The 14,640-nt window shown below is 38.2% G+C and overlaps 1 protein-coding gene across 1 annotated transcript; it reads left to right on the forward strand.

Moving 5' to 3' along the window:
- The first annotated feature begins 1,658 nt into the window (after window positions 1-1,658).
- On the forward strand, window positions 1,659-6,910 carry LOC117472871 (arrestin domain-containing protein 3-like). The gene is made up of 6 exons (XM_034118305.1): window positions 1,659-2,007; window positions 2,092-2,152; window positions 2,248-2,395; window positions 2,486-2,582; window positions 3,490-3,746; window positions 6,206-6,910. The coding sequence occupies exons 1-6, from the start codon at window positions 1,749-1,751 to the stop codon at window positions 6,461-6,463; spliced, it is 1,080 nt and encodes a 359-aa protein (XP_033974196.1). The 5' UTR covers window positions 1,659-1,748; the 3' UTR covers window positions 6,464-6,910.
- Window positions 6,911-14,640: the final 7,730 nt, after the last annotated feature.

Genomic DNA, 14,640 nt, shown 5'->3' on the forward strand with positions numbered 1-14,640 from the left:
ATATTATATTTTGACCTAAACCAAAATATAATATTATTTTCAAAAGCTTTTTTTGTCTGATGCTTCGATTAATTTTAAACAGACAGTTCAACAAAAGGATACCCAAAAAATGTAATTTTATCATTTAAATATTGAATTGTTCTCTCTTAGTAAGATCCCATTTTCAATAAAATGGCGGTCTTACCTTGACTTGAAGATGAAGTCCATTTTCCTATCCTTCTGGACAAACATTTCTATTACTTTTTTGTAAAAGTCCTCCTTATCTTCTTGTAGTTTCAAAAGTCTATCATAAATCTAATCCATAGATTTATGATAAAAAAATTATAAAAGTAGGGTAGACATGTGGATGTTATCCGGCTAATGAAAACGTGCATTTATCTAACAGGTACGTTTCCCACAGATCTTATTTCGAGCTATTTTCTAAAATCCTCTGGAGAAATCTCATTGCTTTTTTGTGCTTACTTCCTGGTTTTAGGACGCGCCACTGCAGCTCTCTCGTCTCCTCTTCACACAGCACACTTTTCGCGGCACACGTACTTACAGCCAATCAGCTCTGAATGATTTGAGATGACGTATGGTGGGGATGGTAGCTCCGTGCCCCTCTGGTCATTATTTTTTTGCCACACACATTACATTACAAAATACTCTGAGCATGCGCAGTGTAGTTTTTACAGTCACGTTCACTTCACAGCGAGAGGAAGGGGCATAATCAGGTTTTGTCCCACATGGCTCTAAACAGCTCAATAGGCACACACTGTGACTGTAGACACACTAATTAGAAGAACACAGACTAAAACAGCAATGTACAGACGAATCAGATGATTAAACATGATCTTAAAATATATTTTATATATTTTTTTATTTATTTTTTTGCATTTTTGTAATCATTATTTGTAATACTTTCTGCTGACACTAGGTGGGGCTGTGCCCCACCTGCCCCTAATGACCAGTCGCCACTGAGTGCTTCACATAATAAAATACACAACGGCTGTATCCTGATATGATATGCTTTAGGAGCTGTAGGTGCGTGTGGTACAGTGTGTGTATGTGTGTTTGTAGATGCGGCGGACAGACAGGTCTCAGTTGGTTTGGTGTCCTATGCTTACTTTTAATACTTGTAAATAAAACTTTTGGCCTGTAATTTATTTTCCTATATATATATATATAGGCCTATATGTGTGTGTGTGTATATATGTCCGCATCTGTAGCCTGTTATTGTCTCATTATACCGCACTGTCAATGAATTAAAAGTAAATATATAAGTCATCATGAACACAGTTCTATCCATCAGGGCTGTGCCTCCTGTCATCATTAATGGACGTCTCTTTAAAATGACCGCTCAGAGGAGAGGATTTCTCATTTCTCTAACCGCCTGCTGCTTCCCCCCTCTCTCCTCGGTTCCCCTCCTCGACTCCTCCGCTCGCATCTCTTGTGGGCGGGACTAAGACACAAGGATAGGAGTCGAGGAGGGGAATTAGAGAAATGAGAAAGGGCCATTGTCATGACACATTGAGAAAGTGTATCATGTGAGCATCATAAATGCAGATGGTAATTATGAGAGTATGCTCCCAGCGCTGCATGCTCCCTGTCACTGTGTGCGCATGTGTGTTTTTCAGCCGAGTTAAACAGGTTGAACAGGATTTGCATGCTTTAGATAACCTACAAGCAGTGCAAAGCAACTGGCCAGGGTTAACAAGCCTTGGTTTTACAGGAGATTTGGATTTTCTACTGTTTGTTCTTTGTAAAAAATGACCATCAACAACTTTGCAATAGAATATGATGCCATCAACAGCAGAAACACCTTTACAAATGGAGATTCCATCAATGGGAGAATCATTGTGGAGGTTTCTAAGGAAACCAAAATCCAGTCTCTAATTTTTGTGGCAAAAGGAAAAGCTCAGGTCCGCTGGAGTGAATATTACGGGCAACATCAACATCATGTGTACTGGGCTGATGAGCAATATTATGATATCAAACATCATATCTTGAGAGAGTCAAGACAAGATGGTAACGTGTTAAATTAATACAATCATTGATATGTTGTACATTGTAGCTAATGCAAAGACTTACTAATAAGTAATTCTCTTCCAGGCACTGAAGTTATCGGTAAAGGGAGACATGTATTTCCTTTTGCCTTCAAGATTCCTGACAGGTGAGTCATCTTTACTTCACATTTTTTTTAAATGTATGTTTTATATCGTCATCTTCTTTACAGGTCATTACATTTTATTGTATTGTACTTGACAGCAAAATCCCATCATCTTTCAAATCTGGCATTGGCAACATTCATCATAAATTGAAGGCAGAGCTCAAACAATCAATGAAGCTGACAAAAAAGGCCAAAAGCCACTTCACATTTGTGTCAAAAGCAGACATGGATATTCCTGGACTTCTGGTAAGAAATCATTAGTCTATAAACCTGCACATTTATTGACAAATGTCTGAGCCAAATTGATCTAACTGAGGTTTGGGTTTGATTTTTTAGGAACCTCAGTATGGTAGCAAGGACAAATCTGTCAAGGTATTTGGCTCTGGAATTATTTCAATGGATGTTCAGACCAAGCGAATGGGATACAAACAAGGTAACAATCTAGTCTGGTAGAAATTCACTGCCTTTCCTTAACTACACATCATGTTTTGAATAGTAGGTATTTGTTGACTGACTGTTGATACAAACTGTTGTTTCGTTCAACTTTGAAATGACTTTATGCTGCAACAGTTTCATAATGGCATAAAGGAAGTGCACAAACGTTGTCAAGTGTGTAAGAGGGACACAACAGGTCTTACAAGCTTTTGCCTCTGTGCAAGTAAAGGTTAAACCAGCATTCAACAATATAGCCTTTCCAGCCAAGTGAAGTTGATGAAGCTGAACCTTTAGGGACTCTATCGGATTATGGGAAGGGATTGTGGCTCTTTTGACTTTCACAAGTCTTATTTTCAGTTTGGGGAATGTCTTGGAAAATGTACCCCTTTGCACAAGAATCACTATTAAAAGCTGCATATTTATTTTCATTTTTTTCTAAATGACCTCAAAGCTAGTTTGGCTTTTCTTCAAGTTTTTGTTACTGGTTCATATGTCCACAAAAACGTCATATTTGCAATACATATTTCCTGGGCAATTTATCACATTAGCAGTAATGTTTGTGCCATTTTTATATGTATTTGGTTGTATAATATTCAGGTTACCTTGGAATGGGTCTATGTGTGATCATATAGCAATAGTTTCACAATGAAAGCTCCTTATTGAATGAGTTCAAGATTTTTTTATTTGTCCTGTTGTTTTATAAGAGACTTAGCAGCAGCTAGAAATCTTGTTTTTATTCCAGTTGTTCTTTACTTTGTTAATGTGATGCAGAAAGATATTCCACGGCATGTACATTATAGCATCGCTGTAAAGCCTGGTGTTAAGTTACTCTTACATTATTAAACCATTCTCTGACTACTAATTGGTTTTATAATTAAAATAGCTTTAATTTCTCGTTTTTACAGGTAGAGATCTCAAAGTCTCAGTTGAAATCGTCAACAACTCAAGTCGTTCAGTGAAGGCTAAAGTCATCCTGTATGAGAAGAAGAGCTTCTTCGCCCAGGGTAGCAGGAGAGTTTCCACAAAGGAGATCCTTAAGGAGAAGATGGAGGCTGTCTCATCCTCTAACAAAGAGACTGTGGTCAAGGTGATGAACATCCCCAGAGAGTTACCTAGCTCCATCTTAAACTGCAGCATCATCAAGCTGGAGTACAGGCTGAAGGTAAACTAAACTCTATGCTGGTCAAAAGATACTTTGTGGGTTGTAATCTCCTCTTTCTGAGCCCTTCTCTTGTTCATATGGTGCTTTGTAACAATAGCTACTCAGCGTGTAGGGCTTTTCCATGTGTCTGTTTTCATCTGTGTTGTTTTTTTAACTTTTGGTAAGCGCATGAGTTTTCATTTTCTCGGCCCTCTGTGACATACAAATTAAATAGTTCCAGTGATTTACAACAGGAAAAAACTTAAAATGTCTGCTTTCCCATGATATATAATATACAAATGGACAAAGTGGACCCTTTTCTTCACTGGCTGTAAACCAGTAGATACTAAAATAAATATGGCAGAACACACATCAACATATCAGACAAAGGAAACACTGAACACTTATACATTTAACAAACTCCAGAGAGTGATACATTACACTAACACAGAGGTGATCTGTAGTTACAAAGCAAAGGAATACTGTAAGCAGGCAGCTCAGCTGATTTCTCCTCCCTGGCTGCAGGCTGATAACAGACAGTTGGGATTGCGGCAAAATTCTCTCTGCAGACCCATTCTCACAGCGTTTATCAACCTTTTTCTTACTCAATATCAAGCCACACTTATTGTTTTTACTTCGGATGTGAGTGTGTGTGTGCTCAGGATCAGTTTGGCTGTGTTTCGCTATGTATGCTAAACAAGGAAACAACACCTCCACGGAGCTCAGCGCGATTCACAACGTCCCGACCAATCAGAGCACACTGTGCTCACAAGGAGGGTGGGGGCTGGAGCTTTTGGAGCTACAACGAGCCGTTAAAGGCAGAGAGTGAAATTCAGTGAATACAAGTAGTTTACAGAGATGCTGTATGAGAAACCAATGTGAGTTTGGAAAAATGCACAATATAAATCTATTCTAGTAGACCTCAACAATGGAATTATGATCAGTGGAAATGGCCATGACACCTCTCCTTTAATATTTAAATGTGTTCATCAAATATAACTTATTCAACAACAAAATTCAATAACGTGCTTTAACCACAAGGCATTTTGTTATCCACAAATATATTGTTTTGATATTTGTAACACCAAACATGACCCAGTGGTCTAGTTAATAAAACATAATAATATCAAACATAATATTACTATTAACTTTATTGTGAAATTAAAACAGAACGGTAAAGAAAAATACAGTTTCAGTCTCTCGATTTGAAGCTTATGCATTGTACCATGAACCTGTATAGACCTATAATAGTCAACTGCATGAGGAGTTGGAAAGGTAGTTTCTGAAGATGTTACAAATAACACACAGCATACATTGCCATAATAACTTTGTATTATTAGTGTAGGACACTTATGTATGTATAACATCTGAAGATGTGTAGTTTTATTCATGTTTTCACATAATTGTACAGGATATTGCTATAATATTTCACATATTGTAGTTCTACACATTAATATCTGATTTGTAAAACATCACAGACAGAAAGGTATATCCGTAATTTAATGGTAAGCTATTGAAATTCTGAATCCATAGATGTGTCTCCCATCACCCAAAACCCCTGACTATTCTCTCAACTCAGTATTTACATTCTTTAATGCAAAGAAAATCAGTAATATCTTTAAAAACTACAAGTCCTTTTCTATCAGCTGTGCACCGTTATGGTGTAGTGTAAACCAAGATGGACGACAGAAAGCCAGATGGACCGAATCACTCGTCGATATCTTGCCAATCCTTTTATGGAAAGTGCCCCCTGCAGGTATAAAACATTTGGTGACATCAAGTAACAACTAAGGAATCATATAATTCATAAATTGTCAAAGTATTGATTTTATGTTTGCAGGAAATTATGATTAATCATCTGTCCACTAAAGTGGACGTCATGCATCACTGGCTATATTTCAACTACAATTCATACTGTTACTGCTACTGTTCTTCGTGAAAATACTTTGTTTGAAATATCTTTTTGGGCCTTAAATCAATATACTTATTTTAATATAATATAATTTTAAGTTTGCACATCTTTATTTATCATTTTTTCCAAATGTACATGTCTTCAGTTCAAGCTTTAACGCATAGCTTACTGTCCACCTGAGTGGACATATAAAACATTTTTATTTTTTATTTAAAAAAACTAGATAAAAAACTAAAGTTAAAATCTTGTTTTTCATGCACCAAGAGCAATAAAAACACTTGGTAAAAAAATCCTGACTGAGGTTTTCATAATTCATGCATGAAAGGCCAAACTATCCTACAATTTAGGATTTTCCAGAGAGGGTTATTTGTGAATATACGACCCTCCAGAGGGTGATTATAGGTCGTAATAAGGGCTTGAACACGACCTATTTGGTCGTATGAGTTGGAGGACTTGTTGCATTGTTCATGGTGTTTGCCAAGAGAGTTGGTTATGGGCACATGATGTAAAGAAACAGAAGTAGAAACAAAATATGATTACTATATAATATCAACATTTGTTTTCACAGGTCCATCTAGATGTCAAATATGCTTCAGACCCAGAGATCACACTCCCTATAGTGATCCTACCTGCCTCTGAGGATAATCCTAAACAACAACAACCTTCTGATGCTGGCTTTGGGTTTGATGTATTTGGGAACCCAGAACAAGCCCCCTGGAGCCCGGCACCACACCAACCAGCAGCAGCCGCCAGCGCTATGGATCCTCCACCTCCCTATGCAGCACATGCAATGTACCCCGCTAACCAATACTGGACTGGAAAGTAAATACGGCAACAATTCGGCATTGAACTTCTATAATATTGTCATGATCGACTGTTAAATACAGTATCAACATTAGATACAGAAGAATAAATGATATTGTCTTTGTTTACCACAAATACCTCCTTTATTATTGGCTCAAGCATCATACATTTGTTTGGAGATGTTGTGGTATCAAGGCTTCTTGACATCAAACTGCTTATTCCAGTGACAATAAGATTATTTGTCAGTTTCCATTCATGTTGATGCCACATTTTGTGTGTCTATTTTATTGTGATTTGTTTGTAAATTTATCATAATTTGAGTGTTATGTAAATACTGAACATACAGTACAACAACTTTGTACAGTCTTCAATCAGACGGGAAATTCAACATGATTCATAAAATGTTATCTCACAAATGTATTTGTTTACCTTAAGCAATAAAGTGGTATTTATACTATTTATACCTATATACATTGGCAACAGTAAAGACGCCTTAACTGCAACTTATATTTCAATAATAGTTTTATTGATTTCAGTGCGAGAACAGAAAGCCTAACACACTAACAGCAGAACGTATGTGTTTGAATTGTTATTCAGATGCTTTTTGTAAACAATTTGGCTCTGTATTGCAGTTTCTTGGGCCAAAGATTTGAATAATCTATTTTCTACCTACTGATAATTCTATCATTCCTGCTTTCCACAACTTTTAACATGTCAACTCACTTACAGTACAGTAATACAAGGAGAATATTAGCCTGTGGCGTCTTTTAGCAAACAGACTGGCCAACATCCCTAGAGATGAACTGCCCTCCACCTTGAACTGCTACATACACGGTCAATGGAAAGGCTGTGGAAGGTGTGCTGACACTGAATCTGTTCACCCTTAAACTGTTAAGGATTTTTCTAGATTTCTCATTGGTTAAATCTAGTAAAACTGTTGGTTGTGATTATTTTATGCAAAACATCTTCTAGTAAGCAAGCCACCCTTAGCAAAGGAAAAGCTAAGGTGACATGGCAGGACCAAGAAGACAAGCCACAGCGACAAGAAGAAATACTTTTATTTTGAACATATTATTCTTCAGGATAAAAACAAAGGAGATGGTTAGTATGTTCTCTCTATTGGGCAAATGGAGGAAATACCTTTTGAATTGATGTATACTGTCTGTTAGAGTCTGTTAAACAATTAATGAATTTGCATCTTAAAAACCTTCTTTTTTTTAAGGTTAATAAATCATCCGCCATGGGAGAAATGTGTATCCATTCACCTTTGTGATTCCAAATATGTGGGTGTGCTAATTTAAGCTAACACTTTGCATGGACATTTTTCTAGATTTCTCATTGGTTAAATCTAGTAAAACTGTTGGTTGTGATTATTTTATGCAAAACATCTTCTAGTAAGAAAGCCACCCTTAGCATAACTTAAACAATACAGAAAATACAGATCCTCTGAATGCCCCTGTATATTTCCTTAATGTTCAAGAGGCCCAATTATGCTCTTTGGGGTGTTCCTTTTCCTGTCGTGTGTTACATAGGTATTTGTGCATTTAAATGGTCTACAAAGTTCACGCCAGAGAGTTCTCTCTCACACACACGACCCCCCCCCCCCCCCCCCCCCTGCCTGAAACGCCTCCACTCCTTTGTTTACTTCTGTTACATAGTGACATCACTATGTAACATTTGCCCTTCTATTGGCTAGCTCCAACCCATTGTAAGCAATAGACTAAGGGGCGGGACATCTCTAAGCGGTTGACTAATCACAACAGAGCCGGACAGCTAACCAATCAGAGCAGACTGGGCTCTGGTTTCAGACAGAGGGTGAAAAGAGGTGCTGCAGCACAGGCAGTATGAGAAAAATAAAGCACCTTTTGGACATTAAAGCATGGAGACATGTCACAGTAGAGTCTCAAAATACAAATATGAACCTCAAAATAAGCATAATATGTCCTCTTTAATGTCATCTGTATTAATTTGGCCAACTTTAGGCTCCAAGTCTGGTGGCTAGAGTTACCTGTGTGAAAGTGACACCTGCAGCTCTTGATCACGTGATCATGTCTGACACAGATACAGCTTCAGGAGATCCACTGCTACAGTGCGTACACCAGGTGATCCTTATTCATCAACAACAGGCCTCACTTCAATTCAGACCTGCTTCCAGTGCATTCACAGGAGTCATTTTGTACAAAAAGGAGGATCGTTGTCATACTTTAACACCATTACTTTTGGGATGATTATTTGATGCAGCCCTATCATGACTGTAAAGCATCTCTCGGTGGATTACAAAAAAGTGAATGAACGAGGTACCTTCTCTCCCGGGGACATCCTCTCTGGCAGGGTGACGGTTGAGACCAGCAAGGAAACCAAAGTGCAGAGCTTATTGGTCAAAGCCAAAGGAAAAGCTAAGGTGACATGGCAGGACCAAGAAGGACAAGCCACAGGGACGCACAGCGACAAGAAGAAATACTTCTATTTTGAACATATTATTCTTCAGGATAAAAACAAAGGAGATGGTTAGTATGTTCTCTCTATTGGGCAAAATGGAGGAAATACCTTTTGAATTGATGTATACTGTCTGTTAGAGTCTGTTAAGCAATTAATGAATTTGCATCTTAAAAACCTTCTTTTTTTCTAAGGTTCAGAAATCATCCGCCATGGGAGAAATGTGTATCCATTCACCTTTGTGATTCCAAATATGTAGGTGTGCTAATTTAAGCTAACACTTTGCATGGAATATTTATATCTATAGTAAAAACGTTGTACAAGCTGGTTAAATAAATGTTCTCCTATAATATGTATTTGGATGTTTTCCCCTACAGAGATATGCCTTCATCTTACAAGGGGAAATGGGGCACCATTACATACAGTTTGCGAGCAAAGCTGACTCAGTCCATCTGGCTTGTCTACAAAACTAAGACTGAGGTCCCTTTTCTGACCAAGTCTGAGTTTCCCTTTGCCTCCAAATCAGATATGATAATCATCGGACTAAAGGTTTGGAATTGCTTTTCATTTGACTTCAGGTTTTCTGTGAGTTCCTATTTAAGTTTACGATTAATTTCCTGACAGAGTATGTGCTTCCTTTGTAGGAACAACAATATGCAACCAGGATATCATTTTATGGCTCCTCAAAGGTTACTGTGAATGTAATTTCAGAAAAAATGGGAGTAAAGCAAGGTAAATAGACTTTATAAAGAATATATTCGTTGAATGGCCTTTACTAAAATATTAATGATGTATTGTTGCTCCCAAATTCAGGTGACGCAATTGGAATCTCTGTAGAGGTACTCAATGACTCTGCACATGCGGTAACACCCAAATTCTACCTGAGTGAAAAGCAAACCTTTGTTGCTCAGACAAAGAGAGTAGTGCACACAAATGAGGTCCTCTTTACGAAAGGAGACGCTGTTCCGGCGGAAAGCACTTTGACTATAACCAAAGTTTTGAGTATCCCTCCACAGCTCCACCCTACCTTCTTCAACTGCTGCCTGATGAAACTCGAGTACAGACTCAAGGTATTACAATTGTGTCATCTGTCAAATAAAAAACACTCTACTTGGATTTACAGTGGTTCTAAATACACATCTGCTAAGAAAAGGCATAATGTCAATAGCACCACACAGTGGCTGAATGAGGGGGAGAAACGGGGAACGAAAGAGGGAGGATTATATGGCTTGTCACACACTGATGATGGGTACATGCTGTATAGGACACAGTGTCATCTTTCCTCCTTAAATGTTTAGGTATTTAGAATAAACTTTAATGTTGTGACCGAGATCTAGAGCAAGAAATGCCCACTGCGCAATGAAAAGAAGGGAAAAAGATACAGTACAGAGACAAATTCAAGTAATTAAAAGTAATTTTCTGGTTGCAGGTCACTCTTGACATCCCTCTGGCAAGAGACTCAGAGATCAAACTTCCTCTGGTCATTCTGTTGGGCTCCCCAAAACCATATCAACAAAAACCAAAGAGATCCATCTGGTTCAGGAAGCTTCCTGGTTAAACATGTGCATATGATCAAGAGCCAGTTGTCAGTATGCTGTATGACAAGGAGAAACAGGACTTAACACAACAACACACAACAACTGTTTAAAATAGCTGCTTTTACATGAGTTTAAACTATACCTCAAGTGCCTGAGAATTCCCTGTATGTTCTCTTGTCCACTAGATGGAGATGTGTGTCACTAACCCAGCAGTAGTGTTTGATTTGTTGGAGTATACTTAAATTGTTACCACTTTACAATAAGACTACCCTTATAAAGGGTTTACAAATAGTTTGTAATTCATTTATTAATTAGGTTGTTAACACTTTATAAATCATTAATAAGCTTTTATAAGACATGAGATAAACAGGGCAACTGTGACCGGTTGCTTGCCAAATAGTGAGCCCACATTTATCTGTACTGCTAAGCCTTATTATAAATGGTAGAAACTCATTAATAAATGGGAATGTGTTTTACACTTTACAATAAGGCTTCCTTTTGGCAGTTATAAATATTAGTAAATCATAAATAAATGTTCATAAAGAGATGCCAAGAAACATCAAGATGGATGGGGGGAGAATCAACTCAGTGAACAACAGATACCAAGGATGATGGCTGATGAAGAAGACGAAGTAAGCTACAGTAGGTAGCCAATATAAGGCTAAGTCATCTTGCAAAATAGTGAGCATGTGTTGATGTATGAAAACTACGTTAGAACTGGTTTATAAATGGTTCTTAATGATTAATAAAGTGTTTACAACCTAATTAATAACCTAATTATAAACCCTTTATGAATCCTTAATAAGGGTAGTCTTATTGTAAAGTGGTACCCTTAAATCAAATAATCCTTTACTTAAGATAAAGTTCCAATACTACAATGTTGAAACATTCAAGTCTCTCCAGTGTGTTGCATTATTAAATCAATACTGATGCATGTATGTATATATGGTATGTTATGGTTGCAGATTATAAGACGTAAAGCTTGTTTAACTTTATACACTTTAAATAGGTATGTAAATTCAGTATAACAAGGTAGACAAATCGATTTTAATTTTTGGAAAAGTCTTTGCTTTTTTGTTAGATTATGGATCTTTTTTTTTTTTTTACAATTATTCAAATTATACCAGTGAGAAGTTTGGCAGGGAAAAGTTTCTTTGATAGAACTGCTAACAACTCATAGTCTATAGACATCGGAATTGTGTCTCAACCACAGAAGCCAAAATGTATGTAGTAACAGCTACTGCCAAATTAGAATGTATAAAGATGCATAACATGAAAATCTAGTAAAAATAATGAAAACTTTACTATACTTTTTTAGTAGAGTAAATGTACTTAGTCACTATCCATCACTTGTGTGTGAGGCAGTAATTAATTTGACCGATATGAAGGATTAACACATAAGAAGCCAATTGTTTTATTCTCACTATGACTGTTGGGAACATTCATCCCAGCACCGGGACAAACAATGACTCAGTAAGATCTCAGAATTAGTTGGTAGGGGTTTCTCACGCTCATCCATTCTAGCAACAGAGGAAAGTATCGAACAAAGGAACATTCATGATTCTAACAGTACATGTGTTACCCAACCAGCCTTTAAGTGAAACCAGGCCCATGTTCTTGTCAGAGCCTCAGACATCTCTCCCTGCCCAGGAGGGAAACATGTTGAGAGCTGAGCATTTTATGGTTGGGATCCATCCTGGAAACATTACATCTGGCTATTGTGGCACCGCACTACGCACACAGCACACACACACAAACCTACCCAGGGAGAGCACATTACGTCTTTACAATTTCACATTAAACCCACAAAACAGAGAAGAAAATTGGAACTGTTCTACCCACAAAATCAATAATAAAAAAATCATACGAGTGACCAACAAACAGGCTTCAGATCTCATGGTTCTGGTGTACATGTCCTCTGCTGTGACGGAATTGAAAAATGATGCTGCAGCTGACTTGTCATCTTGTGTTACTTGAGCCTGTTAAATTGTATTGTAATATTTGAGTGGAAACATTAAATGTCATTCAAATACTATGTCAAACAGTTTTTAATGTATCACTTATTGTAAGTAGCTGTAATAACTTTGATCGTATAATGACTATGTGGGTAGAGGAGAGCTGACAGCCATTGACAGCAAATGCTGGAACAATGGGGTCTAAATGCTGTATTTTGAATAGAAATTGGCCGCGAGGCTTTACAGAGTGCCAACGCACTGCAGATTTAGCTAATCCTGCCTCCTACACCTGCGTAGAGATCTCTGTAAGGCAGCAGGATGGTTCATGTTCTTCATTAAAAGAATATAAACTTTTATGGTGGTTGGGTATAATGCAGTGTGAATCCCACACCTGCATGAAGACATCTCCAGAGCAGCATCTTCGTGTCATTTTCATCTTCTTTTTGGAGGCTGTTGTGTTGTTGGCTGTGCTGTAGCAGAGCCTGCCTGGTAACTAGTCTGGCTCCGTGTACAGTGTGCAGGCCGTCAGCCAGCCAGCTCCCTCCCTTTCACACGTACACACACATAGACACAGGCACACACACACACACACACACACACACACACACACACACACACACACACACACACACACACACACACACACACACACACACACACACACACACACACACACACACACACACACACACACACACACACACACACACACACACACCACACACACACACACACACCACACCACACACACACACACACCATAGCCTTGCCTGGTTTTGGAGAAGGGGTATGGAGGTGTGGCCTCTGGCACCTCCCACCTCCATAGCCAGAGCGAGTACCATGACAACCATGCGGGCCTGCTGGCGACTCCCTGTCTTCATCTGCCACGGTTGCCATGGTAACTCCCCAAAGGGGCTCCCGCAGATCAGCGGGACGGCCGTCCAGTTGACTAACCCTCTCCCAGCTGGGGAACGGCTGAGAAAGCGAGCAAGAGAGAGGAGTGGAAGGAAAGGGAGGGTGTGTGCGTAGTGTGTATGTGTGTGTGTGTGTGTGTGTGTGTGTGTGTGTGTGTGTGTGTGTGTGTGTGTGTGTGTGTGTGTGTGTGTGTGTGTGTGTGTGTGTGTGTAGGATGGCACAGCAGAGCCTGAGGAGGGAGAGATAGACCGTGTGCTACAGTGGGAGAGAGAGGAACCTCAGAAAGACACACAGGAGACAGCTAGTCTGACCTGCAGAAGCAGCCTATCTCTGCCTACATGCAGCCTTCAGCAGCTCGCATGATAACAGCGAACAGAAAAGCTTTGATGGAAAACACATTTATTATAACACAGAATATTATGTTTAAATTATATTGTTTGTGTCTCTTGGGATAGCAGCTTTAACTAACTGTATAATGCTAATTTATATGATTAAAATTAATGTATTTCGTCGTACTACAACCAAAAAGAGATGAAAATTATTCTCCCAGAAACTGTCGTCTTTCTCCCTTTTTCCAATCATGTCAGTGACAAGAACCACATTTTGAGTGTGGACCCAGTGGAATAGGGCCACAGATGGCTCTGTGTAAGTAGTGTGGTTGGAGAAAGAAATGGCATTACTAGGTTCGTTGGCTGGAGAGTACTGAGGGGCTTTTTCTACTCTCTAATTGCTCCAAGCTGTGTCCCCTTGAAGGGCCAGAGACACAGATTTTCATGTGAGTGAAGGATCAGGCGCTATCAAAGCGAAGGGCATTTCAAACCTGTGTAACTGAATTTAAAGGTCATGTTTTTTTTATTATATTAAAATGATATTCCTCTTTAAAATTAACTATGGTGATGTTGGACATGCTTCAATACCACATAAAGAAACAGGTGATTCAGTTAAGTACATCATAATGAAGTTTTTATTTTGGAAAAGGAGAGAGATAAACTTCCCATAAACATTTTCTGATCTAATGTAAGTGCAGAAAAGTTTGAATTCTTATTTTTCATATAAAACTTCTCATTATTTTAAACGTATAAAAAAGTGACACAAGGCGATTTTGTCAATGTTACAGAAGGCAAGTTGCCGAAACATTCTATACTAAATCAAATAATCTAGTTTCTTTGTTTATTTTCTTTATTATACGTGCAATAATACTTCTATCCTAAAACTAGCTCTACATAAAGTGTGACTATATTGTGCACTTGTAGTGGTAACCTTTGGAATAAGAAATGGTTTTACTGTTTAAAAAAATCCATTGATTCAAGTTGCTTGATTAGACAAAGGATATAAAAACAAAGAGCAGGTCAATG

Source organism: Trematomus bernacchii, unplaced genomic scaffold (assembly GCF_902827165.1).
Source record: "Trematomus bernacchii unplaced genomic scaffold, fTreBer1.1, whole genome shotgun sequence".
In the NCBI taxonomy this organism is placed as follows: Eukaryota; Metazoa; Chordata; class Actinopteri; order Perciformes; family Nototheniidae; genus Trematomus; species Trematomus bernacchii.